Source organism: Aotus nancymaae, unplaced genomic scaffold (assembly GCF_030222135.1).
Source record: "Aotus nancymaae isolate 86718 unplaced genomic scaffold, 86718_ANA_hifiasm-v0.15.2.pri h1tg000008l, whole genome shotgun sequence".
Classification (NCBI taxonomy): Eukaryota; Metazoa; Chordata; class Mammalia; order Primates; family Aotidae; genus Aotus; species Aotus nancymaae.
This window is the reverse complement of record NW_026988419.1, coordinates 10,898,542-10,921,061: the sequence shown is the minus strand read 5'-3', so window position 1 is coordinate 10,921,061 and position 22,520 is coordinate 10,898,542. Positions and strand designations below refer to the sequence as shown.

Below are 22,520 nucleotides of genomic sequence, written 5' to 3'. Positions count from 1 at the left end.
TGGTTTTTACATTCTTGATGCTGGAGACTGCTTCTCATATTTGGACTCCCTCTATCAATGAAGAACCCTTCTAGGGGTGCAGTGTCCTTTGCCCAGAGAGAATGCTCGATATTTGTTTGTTAAATGGAACTGCGTAGGACAAATGGGGGGAGGGTCAAAGTTTGCCTGTTGGGCTGCAAGGGTTTTGTACTCCCAAGTGGGGCTCTTCATTGAAGCAAGGCGAGCTTCAAGTGGCGGGCCATGTCACTTGGATGCCACAGACTCTAGAAAGCAGGCAACATAAATATGAATTACAAGTATAATATAAATGGGAACTGAAGAAGGAGTCTTTTTCCTCCCAGGGGTAAGTGAGGTGAAAATCAATATGGAGAAAAACATATTTCCCCCTCACTGATTGGTATTCTTTGGAGCCCTTTCTTCATTTGCACTTTTCCCTTTACTGGCTCTTCCTAGGGTTTCCTTTGTAACATCTGCACATATAGTAACCACCCAGTGGGTTCACCTTGCCGGCTGCCTAAACAGAGCCGATTTATCAAGACAGGGGAATTGCAATGAAGAAAGAGCAATTTATGCAGAGTTGGCTGTGTGGGAGATGGGAGTTTTATTATTACTCAGATCAGTCTCTCTGAACATTCGGGGATGAGAGTTTTTACAGATAATTTGCAGATAGGGGCTTGGGAAGTGGGGAGTGCTGATTGGTCAGGTTGGAGATGGAATCATGGGGGGCTGAAGCGAGTTTTTCTTGCTGTTTTCAATTCCTGGGTGGGACGGCAGAACTGGTTGAGCCAGATTACCAGTCTGGGTGGCGTCAGCAAGCTGATACATCCAGTGAAGGGTCTGCAAAATATCTCAAGCACTGATCTTAGGTTTTACAGTAGTGATGTAAAATCTCCAAAAGCAATTTGGGGAGATTCAGACTCTTGAAGCCAGAGGCTGCCTGACCACTAAACTGTAATTTCGAATCTTGTAGCTAATTTGTTACTTCTGGAAAGACTGGTCCCCAGGAAGAAGGGGGTCTTTTAAGGAAAGGGCTGTTATCGATTTTGTTTCAGAGTGAAACCATGAACTGAATTCCATACCACAGTTAGTTCAGCCCATCCCCAGGAATGAACAAGGATAGCTTAAAGGTGAGAAGCAAGATAGAGGCAGTTAGGTCTGATTTCTTTCACTATCATAATTTCCTCAGTTATAATTTTGCAAAGGTGGTTTCAATATAGCCTTTTGCTTTTCCTTCTCTGTTGGGTATAGAGAAAAAAGGGAGGTGTGATGTGAGTTGCTGGTTTTTGGGATCACAATGTTCACAAGCATGGAGCTTAGCATTTATTATTTTTGCCTTTAGGCCCTGACCTCCTTCATGACTGGCCAGTGGCATATGCGGGCATAAACTTGGGGTCACCTTGCATTTTGCTCTCCAGCAGTACAGTCAGGACTACCAGCTATGTGATCCCTAGCAAGTTTCTTAACCTCTTTCTACTCCCTTTTATTCTTTTGCCAAATGACCAGGATAATAACCCCTCCCTCAGCCATGTTTACAGAAATGAAATAGTAACAATAATAGCATCAGTAATCAGAATTTATTGAGTAGTTACTATACGCCAGGTGCTGTGCTATGTTTTTACACGTATTAAATATTTTAATCCTCATGGCAATCTTATGCAGTAAGACAATCCAGGCAGTCTAGCTGCCAGAGTTCAAGCTCTGACCACCATGCTATAGTCTGTTGGGTGCGCTCTGAATGAGAAAACCACCTAAACAGGCTTTGTGTGAGCAAAAGAGGCTGTTTATTCACCTGGGTGTGGGCGAGCTGAGTCTGAAAAGAGAGTCAGCGGAGAGTGGTGGGATAGGAGTTGGTTTTATAGGTTTTGGGTAGGCAGTGGAAAGTTACAGAAGTTACAGTTCAGGGCGGTTTTTGCAAGTTGCGGGGGGGTGTCATGGAGCAGGGGAAGGTGTCACAAGGTCCAAGATCCAGTGTCACAAGGTCAGTTAATCAGGCACTGCAGGAACTAACTATTCTTCCTCTTCTGTGTTTTTTCTGTTACCTTTGGCTTCCTGGGTCTGGGAGGCCATCTGAAGGTGTACAAGTGGGTCACAGGGTCACCATGATGTAGTCCATGGTATAGTCAGTTCAAAGAACGTTGCATACTCTAAACCAAATGCCAGGCAGAAATAATATCAAAGAACATGGCAGAGTAAGGACTTCTGAAAATTACCTTCTTCATAAAGCAACAAGAAAACTGACATAAAATATCAGAATCAACAATACTCGGAACTTTAAATTAAAGGGTTTTTTAGCAATTTGGGGGGTATTTATTAAAAAAAGGCAAAATCTCAGAACAAGAAGCTTTATGGTGTTTCATGTTGCTCAGTTCCCATCTCTTCCTCCAGCTCTGTGGTAGCTTTGAAAATTCACAGCCTGAACCTAAATCCAACTTGCTCATAAAGTCCTGGCTAATCCATCCCCTGGACATGTAGTTCTCTAGAGTGGGGCTTATGACCTGACTTTAATATTTATTTCAATTTCCTTTTGTATTACAGCTAGTCAATTATTTAGCTATTTTCTTATCTCAGTTGAAGGACTTTGAGGCTAGGAACTGCTTCTTATTCTTCCTTCATAGATATACCACAGTGCTTTGTATATAGAAAGTGCTTAATAAATACCTTTTAATCAATTAAAAAAATTCACAGACTGAAAGTGAAATTACACTGAAATCTACCTGTCTGGCAGCCACTCATGGGAAAATAGAGTGGGCCTGGAATTCCTTCAAAACCTCATTCCCACAGAATTATCAGTATTTTACCTTTATGGTAGTTTCCTGGAGGATGGTGTTTATAAGGCTGTCCTTGTTTGCTTGACTCCAGCTTATCAGATGAGAAAAGCATATTACCCAGGGACACCTGTTGTAAACAAGGATAACTGTTGAACTCTGTGAGGCAATGAATAGTTGCTGGGACAAACAATCAACTTATAAGGAAAACAACAAGCAAAGCTTAAAAGAATAAAACTGAGGAATGAGATGTTCACTGGGACTTTAAAGAGCTTTGACATATTCCTGGGAATCCAGAAAGGCACACACATTCAGAAAGGTGTGTGCATACTCAGAAAAGACCTCAATAAGACCTATTCTCTCACTCCTGGCTGACTCTGAGGTTCTGCTCAAGAGGGAAGTGAAGGCTAAGGTAGAGTTGTAAATGGGCTGTCTGAGTGTTGAAGGTATGCCCGAACATGTAAATTGAGCTCCATGGTAAAGACCAGGAGATTTATTGGTTCCAGAAGTTTAAGTGAAATAAATCTCTGTCCAGTCATCATCTGGTCATTAACTTGAGTAGAGACTTCAGTGGCCACACGTGAGAAAGAATGTAGACCATACAGAATTAGTTCAGAAAAGTCATTAAACAAACAAACGGCATTTAGCAAGAAAAAAAATCGAGATTGAAAAGTAAAACTGTTTCTACTTGCAGATGACATGATCTTATATAGAGAAAAATTTAAAGAATCCACTAAAATATTATTAGCACTAATAACAACTTCAACATGGTTGCAGGATATAAGAATAATGTACAAAATCAATTGTATTTCCACATTCTAGCAATGAACAATCTGGAAATAAAATTAAGAAAGCAATTGCATTTATTATAGCATCAAAAATAATAAAATGCTTAGAGATTGTGAAAGGAAAATAAAAACTTGGGACCCCAATTCACTATGTCAAAAGAAAAAGCTGAAATCGGAGTCATGCAAGCAGCTGTCTTTCCTTTTGTTCCTAAGCAGGTAGCTGCAGATAAAAGTTAAATATCTCCACAGGTAGCTATGCTATATTCACCTTATAGTGAGTGCAAGACAAATACATAATTGACTATTCCCCTACCTGCTCTTTGTCTCTTGAATCATGTGAGTTCAGTAATATGATCATACCCTTCTTCTTTCTTATCTAGCTTGCTTTTCCCCTTTAAATACTGAAACCCTCAAAATCATTTTTTAAAGAAAGGCACAGACCTGTCTCCCAGGCATATGTGCATTAACTTGGCAAATAAACCTCTAAATTGATTGAGATCTGTTTCAGGTACTTTTTGGTTTATAGGGTATATTTACCAAATGATGCACAAGGCTTGTACACTAAAAAATACAAACTGCTGCTGAAAGAAACCAATGAACATAAAACGAGTGAAAAGTCATTCTGTGTTCATGAATTGGGAGACTCGATATTGTTAAGATGGCAACACTCCCAGATTTGATCTACAGACTCAATGCAATTGGTATCAAACTTCCAACTACCCTTTAAAAAAGTAGCTAAAACAACCTTGAAAAGAGAAACCAAGTTGGATGACTTATGCTTTCTGGTTTCAAAGCTTACTGCAAGGTACAGTATTCAAAACAGTGTGGTACTAAAATAAGGCTAGACATATAAATCAATGAAAAAGAATAACGAGTCCAGAAATAAACCCATATATGTATGGTCAATTGATTTTCCACAGAGTACCAAGGCCATTCAATAGAGAAAGAATGATCTTCAACAAGTGGTGTGGGACAATTGGATACTCACATTTAGAAAAATAAATTTGGATCTCTACCTCACACCATACACAAAACTTAGCTCAAAATGGATCAATAAATGAAATGGAAGAGCTACAACCTTAGGAGGAGACATAGGTATAAATTTTCATGACCTTAGACTGGGCAACAGTTTCTTAGTTATGGCACCAAAAGCACAGCAACAAAAGAAAAAAAGAGAGAAACTGGACTTCATCAAAATTTAAAACTTTTATGCATTGAAGGACACTATCAAGAACATGACAAGACATCAGAATGGGCAAAAAGGTTGCAAATCATCCAGAATGATTTAGTATCCAGAATATGTAGAGAATTTAGTATCCAAAATAAATAGGGAACTCTTATAATACAACAACAAAATGGCAAACAACCGAATTGGAAAAGAGGCAAAGGACTTGAATAGATATTTCTTCAAAGAAAAAATACAAATGGCCAGATATAAGAGCAAAGGCTTAGAGTGTGCACAGTTTCAAATGAGCCCCAGAGACTTTTTTCTTATTTAAAAAACCCCAGAAGTTCCTTTCCCAGGAGACTTGCATTAAGGGGCCAGGATTTCTATGGGTGGGGCCTATGTTATGAGTCATGCAGTCAGAGCAGGCTGAGCATGTCGGCTCTCACGCCATGGTGATCCAGTGCTAGGAGGAGGTGGCAGTCCTGGGTCTGCACTGCTGGGTTTTGGTGTGTGATTTGTTGTAAACAAATATTTGGTCCTTTTCAAAGATGTGCCTGGTATCATTCAGCCAGGAAGCTAGGATCTGACAAAGCTCCAACATCAGCCTCTGCTGCGCAATGCTAATTTTTATTTGATTTGACTTATTTCCGGTCCCTCCCTTCCCTCCCCTCCCCTCCCCCCTCCCTTCCCCCTTCTCCCTTCCCTCCCCTCCCTTCCCCTCTCCCCTCTTCTCCATCTCTCCCTCTCTCCCTCTCCCTCTCTTTCTCTCTTTCTCTCTCTCTTTCTTTCTTTTCTTCTTCAGTGGAGTCTCACTCTGTCACCCAGGCTGGAGTGCAGTGGTGTGATCTTGGCTTATTGCAACCTCTGCCTCTGGGGTCAAAGCGATTCTCCTGCCTCAACGTCCCTAGTAGCTGGGATTACAGGCTCACACCCCTGCACCCAGCTAAGTTTTATGTTTTTAGTAGAGACAGGGTCTTGTCATATTGGCCAGGCTGGTCTTGAAGGCCTGGCCTCAAGTAATCCACCTGCCTCAGCCTCCCAAAGTGCTGGGATTACAGGTGTTAGCTACGATGCCTGGCTTGACTTATTTTCTTTGAAATTATCTTTTTGTTGTTTTGATCCTTTAACTTTATTAAATATGTATTGCTTTAGGTTTCAGGACAGGTATGTTTATTTGAATAAATAAATCAACAAATGAGTAAATAAACCAGTATAGGCCAAGATTAATTAGGTTAAACATGGCAGAGCATGAAGTCAGGACCCTGATGGGTTTGGCTGAAATTTTTTCAAATATCTACCTGAGACACATAGCTGTGAGTCTACCTGACTAATGACCAATGATCAACTTACCATGTGGCTTCCTCACTCCACAGGAACCCCCCAGGCAGAAGCAGGGAGCATTCACTTCTCATGCTCACTACTCAGCATGAATTAGTATTTCTGACATTAGTATTTCTGTGCAGGTCTCAATTATTTATTGAGCACAGAAGGAATACTTGCCCTCTCAGCATAGCCTTGGGTATCAGCCTCAGTCTCCCAGTGTCCAGGCTTCTATTTTTTCTTGTCCACTGTGGGCAGCGGTGTGCCACTTTTCACAATTGTCTCCCTGGTATGTGAAGAACCAGCTTTGATTTATTGCATCCAGTACCTGTCGGGAAAATTTTGCCTGCATGCTGTTGATAGGGTGAGCTTTCTTGATGACTTGCCCATTCTTTTTGCCCAGCTGGGCTGACCTTGAGCACTTCAGTTGTGGCAAAATAGAGACTCCTCTTGGGCTACCCTGTGCTATAGACCTCAGCTCTGTCTGTAAGTGGGAGACGAATGGAGAAACACGATGGGAAATTGCTGCAACAGGAAGCCAGTCTCTAAAGAAAAGGAGATCCCCACTTCCTGCCACCCGTAGTTGAGTCTGTATTTGTGCAAGGGCAACCCAAGCTATGAAATGCTCTTGAAATCCCCAAGTCCCTCTTTAGAACCAATTGCCTTTGGAAAGTGCAGAAGTCAGAGCTAAATGGACGTACCTTTTGATTGGATCCTGCCTTATCATCTGGGGTACTTAAAAAGTTTTGGTAAATCTTTTCAAGGCTTCAAAACACTGTTTTTAAATAAGAGGATTTGTTCTGCCCTCCTGAGCTGGAACCCCCGAAGGCCTTCCTCAACATTTTCTTTCTGTCTTGACCTCTTGATTAGTTGGGGCCGGAGGAAGTGGCCAGGAGCTGAGCATCTTGAAATGAAGTATATGTCTAGCATGATATCAACAGAAGGCAGGACAGTCTCTCCTAGTTCTGCTTCATCCTGCTGTATTACTTTTCTGGCCTCATTCTTCACACTCACAAAATTCTGTTCATAATCACCCTCATTGGGCATTTGTGAAATTCAAAGTTACATTAAAAAGTCTATAATGAGTGTTTAGCACATTCTCTCTGCTATTTAGTCAACGGATATTTGTTGGAAGGTCTACCATAGGTCAAGTAGCATTCTAGCTTCTGGGAATAAAATAGCAAATAGTCACTTCTGGTCCTAAACCTAAATTTAAGCTAGATCATCCCTCCTCAAGGCCGGGACCTATTTTCTGCCTCCTTGGTCTCCTATCCTCCTGAATATTGTGTTTTAGCATTTTTTTTTAAACATCATTTAATTCTGGTGAAACTGAACACTGGCTGTGTGCTTGGCACAGTTCCGAGCTCTTACGTACGCATTTGTTACGACAAACAAGCAGGCCTTGCAGGGCGTCATCCTAAAGACTGCTTATCTCTGAGTCCCAGTACTTCCTCAGACTCATTCTCTAGGGCCAGTTAGTCCCCTGCCTTGTGATGAAAATCTGGGACAGAGTCACAGCTTTACTAGTTACGCTGAAGTAAGAAAAATCCCTTGGTTGCTCCAGTCTCCCTGAATAATCTCAGTTCAGTAATCAGTATGTCCAGGCCTATGGGACGGTCATAACTTTTCAAGTTTATTTAGAGTGAAAGCTGCTTCTCTTCTCTCTCCCACTGCTTGGGCTGTGGGCAGGCTGGAAGTCACTGGTGGGCAGGGCCGTGACTTCCCACCCCACTCCAGGCTACCTTGGGCAGGAATCAACTAACAGGTAGCCCAGGTCTGCGTCTCCCTCCTGCATTCCTGCATTGCCAGCCACTGGCCTATAGGAAACACTCTTCTGTCTTTTCCCTTTAAAACTCTGAGATCATGGGCATCCCTAACTCAGCAAGCTCTCCCCAGAGTTCTGGCCAGACATGGTTTCTTGCCCTTCAAATTTTTCTAGGTGTGGTTCTGATCCCAGTCCTCTGTGTCCAGCTGCAGAGGCTCTGTTATAGGCTACAGAGACCACTGAGACTCTCAAGTGATCTCTGTGAAGTCCCCCTCACTTTCCTTAGCTTGAGGAGAAAGCAGTCCCTTCCCCACATCTTCCCCAGGAGGGGGAAGAGAAAACAACAATGACTTTCTTAAAAATTCTCTACTTTTAATTTTTTTAAAAAAACTCTTGATGTGGGAAAGGGGCTCAAATCTTTTGTATTTTTGTCCTGGAGCTCAGTCTAAATGGGAGGTACAATAGTGGATAATTCCATTTCTTCTCACATCAACTCTATGAGATAGATACTCTTACAGCTCTTTAAGAGAGGCACAGAGAGGTTAAGAAATGTGCCCATGGTCACACAGCTAGTAGGAAGAACCAAGACAGGCCAAGGCAGCCTGACCACAGAGCTTGTGCCCTTAAACTCTATGCTGTACCATCACCTGATCTGAGTTCCTGACACTTGAATTTGCTATCTGTGCACTTTCATACCCGTCTTTTAAAACCACATGTGCTGACAGGTTTATTTGTCTTATTGCTTCTGGGAGTTCTGTGCCATCTTGTCAAAGTTTTGACCAGGAATCACTCCAAACACACCGCTGATAGCTCTTGAGAATTGTGGTTGAGATACATTCAAGAGCTTCATTTTTATTGTCTGGAACTCTCAATAAGAATTTTGGAAGCCAAGTCCATGTTCCCACAGTTATTCACAAACATGCTCATTAAGTCAGTCAACTGCTCACTCTGGTTTCCTTGGTACTAATTGTGCGCAGGCATGTATGCCCTTGGTTTGTTCTTTGCGTGTCCTCAGCAATCATGCATTCAGTCAATCCCGAATGATCACACTCGCTCAGGCCTTGGGGTTGTCTCCCCAGTTGGTACTTGAGCTCTTCAAAGCAAGACTCTATCTTCTGCTTCCCTGGTCTCCTGTTCTCGTGCTCCCAGGTGGCACACATCTGAGCCTGTCCGGCTGCATCTTCTACCAGCTTCCTTTTTGCTGTCTTGACAGAGCCCCATAGACTTTGTCATTCCTCATTCTTGCCATCTCTCTTCCCTCCTCACTCTCTTCCTCCGAAGGATCTTTCCACAGATTACCATTGGCCAGAACTCTCTTACCTTCTCACTTCATCTGGGCTAATTCCTGCTCAATTTTCAGATCCCAACTCAAGGATCGCTTCTTCAAGGGAGAACTCCCTGATTTCTTGAAGGAATTCAATCTCCTTAATATTAACTTTCCTAGCATTCTCTCTCTTTTGTAAAATTTGTCACTCTCACAACTTTACACATAAAATTTTGGGATTCTTGTCTGCCTTCCCCACCAACTATAAGGTCTATAGAGGCAGAGGCAATGTTTTTCTTCTCTTTTTTGTTTTTCTTTCCCTTCTCTTTTTCCAGCTCCGGGTTCCAGTGCCAGCTCTGCCATGTACTAGCCATGTGATCTGGGGCAGCCTGCTCCATAACTCTCTGCTTCAGTTTCCTTATTGTATAATGGGGATAATAACAGAGCCTATCTCAAGGGCTTTTTATGAGAATTAAATAAGATAAAACTTTGCAAAGTACTTAAAGCAATTCCTGAGGCACTTTTAGGTACTATGCAAGTATTTGTTAAATAAATATCAGATTAAAAATGCTTGAACATGAGGCCAACAAGCATATGAAAAAGTGCTCATCATCACTGGTCATTAGAGAAATGCAAATCAAAACTACATTGAGATACCATCTCACACCAGTTAGAATGGCGATCATTAAAAAATCTGGAGACAACAGTTGCTGGAGAGGATGTGGAGAAATAGGAACACTTTTACACTGTTGGTGGGAGTGTAAATTAGTTCAACCATTGTGGAAGGCAGTGCGGTGATTCCTCAAGGACCTAGAAATAGAAATTCCATTTGACCCAGCAATCCCATTACTGGGTATATATCCAAAGGATTATAAATCGTTCTACTATAAGGACACATGCACACGAATGTTCATTGCAGCACAGTTTATAATAGTAAAGACCTGGAACCAACCCAAATGCCTATCGATGATAGACTGGACAGGGAAAATGTGGCACATGTACACCATGGAATACTATGCAGCCATCAAAAATGATGAATTTGTGTCCTTTGTAGGGACATGGATGAACCTGGAAACCATCATTCTCAGCAAACTGGCACAAGAACAGAAAATCAAACACTGCATGTTCTTACCCATAGGTGGGTGTTGAACAATGAAAACACATGGACACAGGGAGGGGAGCATCACACACTGGGGTCTGTTGAGGGGAAATAGGGGAGGGATAGTGCGGGGTAGGGAGTTGGGGAGGGATAGCATGGGGAAAAATGCCAGATATAGGTGATGGAGAGGAAGGCAGCAAATCACACTGCCATGTGTGTACCTATGCAACAATCTTGCATGTTCTTCACTTGTACCCCAAAACCTAAAATGCAATAAAAAAATGCTTGAACAATACATAACAAAGATTAATTAATACCAACTTTACTGTTAATTTTAGGAGTTTCAGTTCTTCCCTCCTAACCTCCTTTGAATGATATCTAAACAGGACCTGCTGATAGCCACATCCTTCAAGGCATTAGCTGGTGTTACAGGGAGGGCCTGTGGGCCTTATTAGGGACCTGTAAGATATCCAGTCCTGTTTGATTCCTAGTGAAAGGAATACTAAGAAGTATGTGTCCAGGGAGGGTGACTCAGGGCATTAGAATGGATGATCCACTGCTCGAGTTCCCAGACAGAACTTTTCAGAGTTTCTGGGAAAAGCAAAACCAGTGGTGGGCATTGAGAATTTCATTTTGCAATACTCTACCAGACCCAAAGCCTGGTCTGCTCAAAATGGGGACAGTTTAGTGGATTATGGGACTTTTCTCAAGATCTTGAGACAATTAATGATGCTACTTTTGACATGCCTGAGGGTAGCTAAAACTGAAACACAGAGCAATTATGCAACCCAGCCAGTCACGTAGCACCAGCAAGGCTGAGCTGGGTCAGATTTCTGGACTCCAGACTTGCGTTTAATCTGATGAGATTCACAGCCATGCTGTTATCCCAGCATAGACTTTGTTTAGTCACAGAAGCTGTTAACATAATTTCAGAGATGTGTGGCCAGGGACTCCAGGGTCATCTGGTAAAAATGACGTTATCAGGAAATGAAAGTACTCAAAGCTCTAGAGAAAGTGTGTGTCAGAATCAAATAGAAAAAAAAAAAAAAAAAAGAAAAAAAACAACACATTAAAACAAGAAGACCAGAACAGGCTTATATTAGTCCATTCTCACACTGCTAATAAAGACCAACTTGAGACTGGGTAACTCATAAAGAAAAGAGGTTTCATTGAGTCACAGTTCTGTATCGCTGGGGAGGCCTCAGGAAGCTTACAGTCATGGCAGAAGGCAAAGGAGAAGCAGGCACCTTCTTCACAGGGTGGCGGGATGGAGTGAGTACAAACAGGGGAAATGCCAGATGCTTACAAAACCATCAGATCTCCTGAGACTCAGTCACTATCATGAGAGCAGCATGGGGGAAACAGCCCCCATGATTCAATTACCTCCACCTGGTCCCACCCTTGACACATGGGGGTTACAATTTAAGGTGAGATTTGGGTGGGGACACATAACCAAATTATATTAAGGCAGTATATGTAGGCAGATAAACTGCTGTACTATGAACAACATAAATAGAGGGTAAGAGTATTACTGCTTCACTGATAACTTCTAGAACACGCTGAGGTTGGTGCAGCCTCCAGTATCCAAAGTAACATGAATTCAGAAGAAAGAACTTGTAGTGGCATGTTTGACTTATGTGTGAGTATCTGGGTATGTAAGAATTCACATTTTTTAAGAAAAGCTTTATGAAGACTCAAAGAAGTTGGAAAAATATCTACATTTCACTTTCTACTCTTCCTTCAGTTTCTTGTTCCCCATTCACTGAGACAAAGGGTAGTGGAAAAAGAATGGGTTTTGGAGTTGCATAGATCTGGGTTCAAGTACTGACTACTGCTAGTGATTTGACTTGAGAAACTTGCTTAGCCTCTCTGACCTTCAGTTTCTTTATCTATGAAATGGTTTTAATAATACCTGACTTCACAGGACTTATGTGTACTTGGTACATGAAAAACACTTAGCTAGATTTAAACTGCAGTGTGTCTTAGACTCATTTAAAATACAATTTTAAAATGAATTTATCAAAACAGAATAATAGTGATGCAAATATAGATAGATCAAAGGAACAGAATGAAGAGTTCAGAAATAGACTTGCATATATAAAGTTAATTGATTTTCAGCAAAGCTTCCAGGATAACTTTAAACAGGAAAGGGATTCTTTTCAACAAATAATGCTGAAGCAATTGGACATCCATATGCAAAACAAAAACAAACCACCCCCTCAAAAAACCTTGACCCATATCTTACATTGTAGAAAAAAATTAAATTGAAATGTATCATAGGCCTAAATGAAAGGCTAAAACCAGAAAACTTCTAGAAGAAAAATTGGAGAAAATCCTCATGACTTTGGGTTAAGCAAATATTTCCTAGATAAAATTCAAATAGCACAACCACAACATTTAAAATAAATTGGATTTCATCAGAATAAACTATGTTTGCTCCTGAAAAGACACTGTTCAGGAAATGAAAATGCTAGCCAAAATTGATTTCTTTCTTTTACATTGCTGTTTCCTAAAACCAAGTCTGGGGTAGATATAATTAATAATTCTTGTGCAGCCCCATCCTCTCCCGACAGAGTGCACTTTCTAGATGTGCCCCTCCCCTCATTCTTTATGCCATTATTCACTGCCATCATCCTCACAATCGCTGTCATGCATGAGGGCTGGGAAGAAGATTGAGCTATGTGTTTTAAAGTTGGAATTCCCTTCTCTTAAATTCCATTCCTGGGAGTGACAGACAGGGGAAGGAGCATTGATAAAAAGTCCGGAGATGGGCACACACATGACAGGAGGCAACCTGAAGCCCTTGGGAGCAACAGGGTACTCCTAACAATGATAACTAAAATCAGACATTGAGTGTGCGCGTCCCGCCAGACATGGTGCTTTCTTTGCATCATTTCATTTAACTATTCTATTCTATTCTATTCTATTCTATTCTATTCTATTCTATTCTATTCTATTCTATTTAGAGATCTTGCTCTGTCACCCAGGCTGGAGTGTAGTGGCATGTTCAGAGCTCATTGCAGCCTTGAGCTCCTGGTCTCAAGTGAACCTCCCACTCCAGCCTCCCAAGTAGCTGGGACTACAGGCACATGCCACCATGCCTGACTAATTTTTGTATTTTTTTTTTTTTTTGTAGAGGTAGGGTCTCACTGTGTTGCCCAGGCTGGTCTCAAACACCTGGGCTCAAGTGATTTGCCCACTTCAGCCTCTTCAAGCGTTGGGATTACTGACATAAGCCACTGCACCTGTCCTCATTTAACTCTAGTAGAAGTATCCATGCAGGGAGTCCATGGGAATCAGGGTGCTGGGGACTCCAAGCAGGCAGCCCAGAATTTCGTCTGGGGTATTCCCTCCTTGACTCTTGCGATGAGTTTTATTCTTCCTTTGGCTTTGACTTGTTTTGTCCTTTGGACTTTATTCTAGATGTTTCCCCACACTCATGTCTTTTCTTGGTTGTACTCCCTTGGGACTGTTGGCTCAGGTTTGGGGATTTATTTTGTTTAAAACTTTAGCCTCTGTTTGGCTTCCTGAAATCAGGCTTTGTACTTCCTGCTCCTTGAATCTGGTAACCCCTATCGCCACCTCCTCTCTGCCTACTCAGAGCTTCCTGTCTTTGCTGTTGGACAGTCCCTGGGTGATGACCAATCTCGTATGTCCTAAGGTACACAATCAACAATGCTGGGCTCGATAATCTACAGGCATCTCTTTCATGAGCCTCTCTTGTTCTAGTGTCCCAGACATTCCACTGTCGGCTTAGGTGTAGAAAGAAGTGTTCTAGTGCTCATGATGGACACAGGTTGCAAAGGCCAAGTCTACTGTGGCCGAGGTAGCTATGGAGGGTAAGTATTGACACAATGGTGAGGGTGCCTACTGGGGTGGGCACAGTTCCACTGTCTGGATGATCTTGGTGCTGGAGTGGTCAATGGTTGATACCTGCAGTGCCAGCTGGGGATTTATGGGCAAGCACAGGTGAGTAGTCAAGTGGGAAGAACAGCAGCATTGAGTTAATATTTCTACTCTTCCCACAGGTGTCTTCTTAGAATCAGGATCAGGTGCCAACCCAGGGGGTTCCTGTAGCAGCAGTGAAAGTTCCAGTGCCGAAGCTACATATGTTCAATCCGGAGAGATGGATGTCTCATGCTTCAGTTTGATTACAGCAGAACCATGAGAGATATTTCCTTTAGAGTTGGCCCCACAAGACAGTCTGGCTGCAATCCACAGGCCACAGACAACTGGAGGGAGCGGGTCCCTCCCAGTTTCCTTCCACTTAGAATGAAAGCTTCTTAGAATAAGCAGCCCAGGAAGCAGAGAGACTGACATCAAAGCCTGCAATTCCTCTTCCAATTTTGATCACAGCAGCTATTTAAACACAGGGTCTACCTAGGTTTAAAATGTTGAACCGTGCTTAGTTGCACTCGGAAATAGTCCTGCTTCTCCCCTGACCTGTCAGAAACAGCAAAGAGATGTATGAATGTTTCTCTGCATGAGGCTTCAGAGGAGCAGCTGTGTATGGCAGGATGAACAAAACCAGTCCATAGGATCTTTTAGCACAACATGTTTCCACTTCATGCAGACCACTGAAAAGAACCTGGAAGATGTTTTGAAAAGTAACTATTATAAACATAGGTTCGTGATCTTGATATGGAAGGCAGGTAGAATCTCTGCTTTTAGAGGGCTAAGCTACACCAGCCAGCTTAAATCTTAGAAGGGCTAAGCTGAAAGGGACTCAAAAGGTCACGTGGTTTATATAATTCTGCCTGCAGAGGACCCCCCACACACAGCGATTTTACAGACGAGGAATGTGAGGTGTGGAAAGGTTAAGGAAGGATGTATGAAACTTGCATAACGAGTGGAAGAACTGAAACCGAAGCCCCAGTTCCTTGACTGAAAATCCAACTGTCTTTCATCCAGATAATGGGATTCAGCTGCCTCTGAAAACCTGTAGCCCAATAATGGTTATTCCCCAAGAGCTGGATGAAGCATGAGCTAATTTTCAGTGAGAGTGGATTTTGGGGTAACGGTTCCAGCGCAGCACATTCCTTTCTCCTCTTTTCACTCATCATCACCACCACCTGAAAACCCTGGCTGGGCGCTGGGGTGTGAGGAGCAGTTCTCACTTCCCAGTCTTTTTCTCTTTTCGCAGCTGCAAAGTTCAGGGAGTTGAACGGCAGTGATTTCAGTTCAGTGCTCGCTCTGCCACGATCACCCTCTGTTGTAAGTTTTCCTCCCAGAACACGTGACGATGCACTTCTTGACTATATATCCCAACTGCAGCAGCGGAGTTGTCAGAGCGCAGAGTCGGACAGAGCAGAAGAACCCGCTTGGACTGGACGATTTGGGAATTCAAAACTTGGGACAAACTGTCAGCCTTGGTAAGTGAGCAAGGCTACACTTTGCTTCGGAAATATTTGAAAGAGGGATATTTTCGCCAACTAATAGATGAATATTTTCCCTTTATTTCCTTTCTGCTTTTCTTTGTTCTAAGGAAACATTGTTTTGAATTAAAAATAGTTTGGTTTAGGAAACACAATGTAAACTTTCTTTCTGCTCAGTTAAAATATGTTTCCTAATTTTAAAGATATTATTTACTTTATGCTCCTTACACTGATTTTTTTTTAATATCGAAGTAATACTGCTCACTTTGTGAAATGCAAATAGGACTGACTCGAACACTTAAAAAAAAAGAAAAAAAGTCCTTCTTACTTTTCTCAGTGACCCTCCCCGGGCTTCTCTCCCGTGCGCTCCAAGCCCTCATAGCTCACTCCTGTCAGCTGTTTGGCGAAACTTCTTATGCGACTTCTTTCATGCACTTTTAAGCTTTTTTGGTATTGCAGTTCCGCAACCTCGTGCTCCCCCTCCTCTCTCTGCCCAGGACCTGCGGGAGAGCTCTAACCTGCGGCTTTCTCCCCAGGCCCCGCCGTGCAGGCAGCCTCAATGCTGAAGATGGAGCTTCTGAACAGCACGCACCCCGGCACCGCCGCCTCCAGCAGCCCCCTGGAGTCCCGCGCTCCCGGCGGCGGCAGCGGCAACGGCAACGAGTACTTCTACGTTCTGGTTGTCATGTCCTTCTACGGCATTTTCTTGATCGGAATCATGCTGGGCTACATGAAATCCAAGAGGCGGGAGAAGAAGTCCAGCCTCCTGCTGCTGTACAAAGACGAGGAGCGGCTGTGGGGGGAGGCCATGAAGCCGCTGCCCGTGGTGTCGGGCCTGAGGTCGGTGCAGGTGCCCCTGATGCTGAACATGCTGCAGGAGAGCGTGGCGCCCGCGCTGTCCTGCACCCTCTGCTCCATGGAAGGGGACAGCGTGAGCTCCGAGTCCTCCTCGCCGGACGTGCACCTCACCATTCAGGAGGAGGGCGCAGACGATGAGCTGGAGGAGACCTCGGAGACGCCCCCCATCGAAAGCAGCGAAGGGTCCTCAGAGAACATCCATCAGAATTCCTAGCATCCCCGGGACCCCTGCCGGTGGCTCCATCAGCCAGCACCCTTAGAGACACGAAAGACACGTTGCGAGTGTCTGGTTGCACTTTCGCAGTGTGGCTGCCACTTTGAAGAGACCCTCTGCAAGCCCCTGATTTGGGGTGGGGTGGGGGCTAGGCTCAACCGGAGCCAGCAGCCCCAAGGAGTCTGCGAGGTGCCTGTGGTTTGCACCCTCCACTGAAAAAGCCATGGAAATGTGCAGCGTGTACATTGACTCTGGGGTCTGGGTGTTGGGGGTTCTGTTGAGAATTTGGCAGCATGATACGCTTGCCATTTTCTCACTGGACTCCCTGGGTAACTCCTGCAGGGTCTGCCTGTCCCAGGGCTGCCAAATGCTTAGGACATGCGGAGGGACTAGTTGTGATTTGCTATTTTGCCTAGAGCTTTGTCCTTCTAGATCTGATTGGCTGTAAGTATCTCTACTGTGTACCTGTGGCATTCCTTCACAGTGGGTTACAAGCTTCTGTTGGATTAGAGGAGGATTTTTGATGGGAGAAAGCTGGAGATCTGAACCCAGCCCATTTGCACACTGTAAGAAAAAAAAAAAGTAACTTTTAAACCTGTTAACATTGGCTGGGGTTATAAGAGATAATCTGCTATATTGACCTTTGGTCTAACTTATGACCTTGAACTCTGACCTGTGACCATGCAGCATCACATGCTGGCATGACGTTCTTTGGATCAGAAGAGCTTCCCCAGAATCTAACCTGCACTCCCGATGGTGGTTCAGGGGACTCTTCCTGATCTTTCTAGAAGGGGTAAGGTGGGGTTGAACAAGGCCAAGCCATTAGTGCTGCTGCTGCTCAGTTTCCCAGCCTAGTTTTCTGAGCTGGGAGAGGACATAATATGGTATTTTGTCACGTAGCTGAGACCTAGAAGGGCATAGTCAGGCAGAGATTGCACAAAGCTGAGCTCCAAGTTCTGTGCTTTCTGATCCTGAGCCCTGAAGCTCATTTGCTGTGTGGTCCTGGGCAAGTCATCAAGAGGCTCGCTGTCTGCATGAGGCTCCTGACTATCTTCATCCCCAGGGGGCTGGGAGGATGTCTTTAGATTTTAGGGCTCTATGATAAATACTCCACAGCCTGGTGTGAGGAAGCTTGGACCAAACATTTCCACTTCGGCCAGTTTGTCTGAACAAGGATCCGCTGATTTAAAGAAGGAGTTGGAGATTCAGAACACATATAACTGGGGAATGCAGGGCAAGCTACCAACCCACCCCTGCTGTAGTTTTCCCAGGATTGAAGCAAAGAGGCAGACACCACATTCTCCTCTAAAGTTCTCTGGAGAATGTGTGATGTTAACACTCCCAGCTAAGGGAAACCAAAGTCTAAAGAAAAACACACAGGAATGCTTCCAATGTCTCCATGTATTCCTGTGGTCAACAGCTTTTCAGATTCATCAGGCCCTTAAAGACAAGGAGGAGGTAAAAGGTCAACTTAATTCTATTTAAAATAACTTTTTTTTTTTCTTGAGACGGAGTTGTGCTGTCACCTAGGCTGGAGTGCCCTGGCACGATCTCGGCTCACTGCAACCTCCACCTCCTGGGTTCCAGCGATTCTCCTGCCTCAGCCTCCTGAGTAGCTGGGATTACGGGCACCTGCCACCATGTCTGGCTAAGTTTCTTTTTTTTGTATTTTTAGTAGAGATGGGGTTTCGCTATGTTGGCCTGGCTGGTCTTAAACTCCTGGCCTCAAATGATCTGCCCACCTTGGCTTCCCAAAGTGCTGGGATTACAGGCGTGAGCCACCACACCTGGCCACTTTTTTTTTTTTTTTAAAGAAAAATGCTCTACATGGATTGGACACACAGCAATCACTACTGTTCCCACGGAAGGGTTAACAGTGTAGGAGCTGGTTTATTAGTCTGCTTTGACATACAGCTAAAGGAAATTTGTGTTTGGGGGAAAAAGGCCCTCCGGTCACTTTAAAATTCAGCGTGGATTTACTCCAAAGGGGGCTGTTTAAGTTGAAAGAAGCCAAGTTAAGTTTGGCCTCTTGCCTGGAATCACTTGAATTCTGAAATTTCACTGCGACGGACATGTGCCTTGTCACATTTTCCATTGCTTAATCCTGAAGTTTGGTGCAAGTCTATCTGCACCTATTAAAAAATGATGTATATACTTCCTTCTTATTCTATTGAGTTGTATAGAATTGTCTTTTGTATTTAACACTTTGTAATTTTCACAGTATTTTTTAACTTAAATAAATAAACACTTTTTTTCCCCTCCTGGGAAGTGGTGAATTCTTTCTTTGATTTGTCAATATAATTCTTAGTTTCTAAGATATCACAGACACATTTCCCAAGCCATCTCTGGATTTTGCTTCTCTTCCAAGTCAATATCTCTTGAGGGCTTATCTTATTTCTGTCTGAACCATGCAGTGAGTGAGGGTTGGCTTTTCATCCTTTGAAATGCTTTGTAATGAATGAAAAACAAGCTGCAGGTGGTCTTACATGGACTTCTCTTTTTAAATGTGGCGGCTCTGGAGCCTTTGGACTTTGAACATGCAGTCATAGGGCAACTGCTGCTAAGATGCTGCTCCAAGCTTAGTTGCAAGAAAACGTTTGACGTGCATATTGTCTTGGCAAATATTATCCACACCGGGCCGGCTAATGGACAAAAAGTTTGCTGTGCATACAGCAACACAAACTTACCAACACAGCGAAGTACAAAGTGTAGAGTTGGGGGTGACTCTCCTCCCTTTGCCGGTCCCCTCCTGACTGAGACTGATTCCAGCCCCTCCCACTTGGTCTTTCTGTATCTCTTGCCCACAGGCTGAGGCATGGCCAGCCTCTGGCAGTCTCTTCTTCATGACTTTATTTGTGTGATCTGTTTTTGAATCAAGCAAATGGTAGGAAGCATCCTGACGTTTATGTTTCTCTTTCCTGTGAACTTGGCTTTTCTGTTTCAAGTAAACGTTTCCATACAGTTCACCAGTAACTGTCTGCCTGAAGAATCTACCTGGCAACAGTGGGGGAGAGTCCGGATCCTTCCCAAACAATATCAAGGGTCTTGATCCACCAGTTGGTACTCTGATGATGGAAGATGAGATTGTTTTAAAAGGCAAGACAGCCTTTCCATTTATCCCAGTTGAATGTCATTCTTTGTAAGGAAATGGTTAAGAAATTTTTTATTTTTTTAAGCCATGGGCGGAAGAAGAGGGAATTCTGAACTCTAATTGTCCTAAAAATATGCAGAGTACACTTTGTCGTTTTAATGGAATATTTATTTTCTTTAAAAAAAAAAAAAAAAGAACTAAGCAGAACCTAAGGCCCAAGGGGTTTAGTCTGTGTGGATTTACTCATGCATGTGAAAAACTGAGAAGGGAATTTGGCCCTGTGCACCTAAGATATTAAAAACATATTTTGAAAGCACTTAAATGTTAGGGATGAGGTAAATAGATCATCCTGTCTGCTCCACACTGTTCTAATTACACCTTTGTACGTCAGAGTCAGGCAAGGATGTTACACAGTAAAAGATTTCTTTCACGGGTAGAATCATGGGATTAAAATTACCGGGAAAGGCTGAAGTCAGGCCAAGGAATGAGTGCTCTTGGCTCATGATTCTGGGTGGAAAATGGACCCCCTGGTGCTTTTCAGAGCTGCAATTGGAGGGTTTCATGGTCAGACATGCACTTCTAGGGCTCCGCTAAGCAAGGGTAATTTATCATCCTGTAAAATGCTGCTCTGACCCTAGACTTTGTGGAACAAACAGAACATTGAGCTTAAAATGTAACTTACACTCCAGCTTTAGGCAGAGTATACCTTTATCTCATACCCTTACCTTAAAATCTGCACACTGTGCTGAAGAAAATCACAGGACATATCATGGGTCATGGGACTAGAGCAGAGTCTAGGGCTGGAGGGAGAGCTGTCTATCAGCCAGTTTGTCAGGATGGTGGCTCAGGCTGTGCCTGAAATGCAGGGAGGCAGGGTGTGAATAGCAGCCGGTGGAGCCTCAGTTCTTGTTACGTCCGGCTTTCTGGCCTAACTGTTGCTCTGTAGCCCTGGGGAAGCTACCTAACCTTTCTGAGCTCTCTCTTTCAACATGAAGACAGCACGCTGGCTTTTCTCTTTGGGGAGTTGTTTAAAAGAATGGTGGAATGCCCCGAGAAACACTCAAAGAAGAGCAGATTCAGGCTTCTACTTTAAAAATGCATCCTGGGCATGCATCTGCAAATAAAGTCACAAAACATCCTCTTCTATGGACGCTTTCCTCAGGAGACTGCAGTGTGCTCGCAAAAAAGTGTGCGCTTTGCCAAAGAAGGGTCACAAGAGGGAAAAACCACTGTGAAATTCAGCCTTCCCCCATTTCTGAAATGTTTCCTCCCACACAGGAAGGAACAGTTTGGGATGTGTGCTGTTACCATGGAGATAACCAGCTAAGGTCACTGGATGGAAGGAGTCCATGAACTGTTAGCGTGGATCATTAGGGCCAATCCCGAAGCTAAGGTTTGGTCTTCAGCTCAGGAGACAAGCTTTGAGCCCACGGTAGCTTCTATTTATGGGCAGGGAAGGGGGTGCAGGGAAAACATCGTTCTCCTTTTGACTTGCCCAAGTCTGTCCTCTCTCCAGGCACCCCCCTCGCATCCTTTACAATCCTTTCCTTGCATTTGCCTGTCCCATTAAATGTAGGTCTAAGCTTTTGTTCTGCTGTTCCTATGAATTTAGTTTCTTACCTTGAATTCTCTTGGTAAGAGACATCATTGAAAAATCCTTTGCATCAATAACTATACCTCTTTCCTGCCTTTAATGGTTTTCCTTCACCTGTTCTCTCTTTTTCCAGCCTCTCACCCTTTCTTCCTCTCTCTCGTCCTTCCATTACCCAAAAGAAACCAAAAGAATAGTAACCACAGTGCACGATACTCATTCAGCACTTTTTACATGCCACACACATACCTCCTCCAGTCTTTACAACCCTGCGCTTTGAGCTTCTCCTCTGTTCTAGGCACTTCTCTAGGTGCTAGGAAAAATGTAACACCCCTCTGGGAATGTTTTATTTTTCCCAGCACTTTGTGGAGTAGCATTTTGTAGCCCCCATATAGATGAATTCCCCTAAAATTAACTCTCTTTCTTCTTAGCTTATAACATTAGTTGAGTGTTTGCTGTACAGAGCCCTCCAGCTCCAGGAAGGATATAAGAATGCATGGGGCCAGGCGCGGTGGCTCACTCCTGTAATCTCAGCACTTTGGGAGGCCGAGGTGGGTGGATCACGAGGTCAGGCATTTGAGACCAGGCTGGCCAACATAGTGAAACCCTGTCTCTACTAAAAATACAAAAAATTAGCTGGGTGTGGTGGCGGGTGCCTGTAATCTCAGCTACTCGGGAGGCTGAGGCAGGATAATTGCTTGACCCAGGGAGGGCGGAGGTTGCAGTGAGCCAAGATCATGCCACTGCACTGCAGCCTGGGCGACAGTATGAGACTCCGTCTCAAAAAAAAAAAAAAAATGCATAGCTTGTGTCTTTGAACAGCTTGAGGATATCATGGTGTGATTAAGTGGACAGACTATTGTTTACCTAATATATGTATAATTTTTTTGCTCTGTGATAGATACTTTCCCTTTTATTACCTCATTTAATCTTCCCAAGGAAACTGTGAGATAGGTCCGTAATACTCTTAATCCAGGTAAGAAAGTTGAGACTCCTCAGGGATTTGTGGGGAAGGGTGGGAGAGGGCAAGGGATAACAGACTACAAATACGGTGCAGTGTGTGCTGCTCGGGTGATGGATGCACCAAGATCTCACAAATCACCACTAAAGAACTTACTCATGTAACCAAACACCACCTGGACCCCCAATAACCCATGGAAAAATAATAAAATAAAAATAATAAAATAAAATAGGAATGATACATAAAAGAAAATTGAGGCTT

At 43.5% G+C, this 22,520-nt stretch overlaps 1 protein-coding gene across 2 annotated transcripts; it reads left to right on the top strand.

Annotated features, from left to right (window-relative positions):
• The first annotated feature begins 15,320 nt into the window (after nucleotides 1-15,320).
• KCNE4 (potassium voltage-gated channel subfamily E regulatory subunit 4) lies at nucleotides 15,321-18,878 on the top strand. Of its 2 annotated transcripts, none has more exons than XM_021667609.2 (2): nucleotides 15,321-15,541; nucleotides 16,081-18,878. In XM_021667609.2, exons 1-2 carry the CDS (start codon nucleotides 15,412-15,414, stop codon nucleotides 16,614-16,616), a joined length of 666 nt encoding a protein of 221 aa, XP_021523284.2. In that variant the 5' UTR covers nucleotides 15,321-15,411; the 3' UTR covers nucleotides 16,617-18,878. The 2 variants fall into 2 exon arrangements, with proteins under 2 accessions (XP_021523284.2, XP_064228876.1); XM_064372806.1 differs by having other exon boundaries at nucleotides 15,467-15,541; nucleotides 15,987-18,878.
• Nucleotides 18,879-22,520: the final 3,642 nt, after the last annotated feature.

Excerpts from the sequence above, each read along its gene's own strand:
- KCNE4 (XM_021667609.2), top strand. The coding sequence starts at position 15,412 with ATGCACTTCTTGACTATATATCCCAACTGCAGCAGCGGAGTTGTCAGA. Across the intron at positions 15,542-16,080 it reads GGGACAAACTGTCAGCCTTG|GCCCCGCCGTGCAGGCAGCC; the intron begins GTAAGTGAGCAA and ends CTTTCTCCCCAG.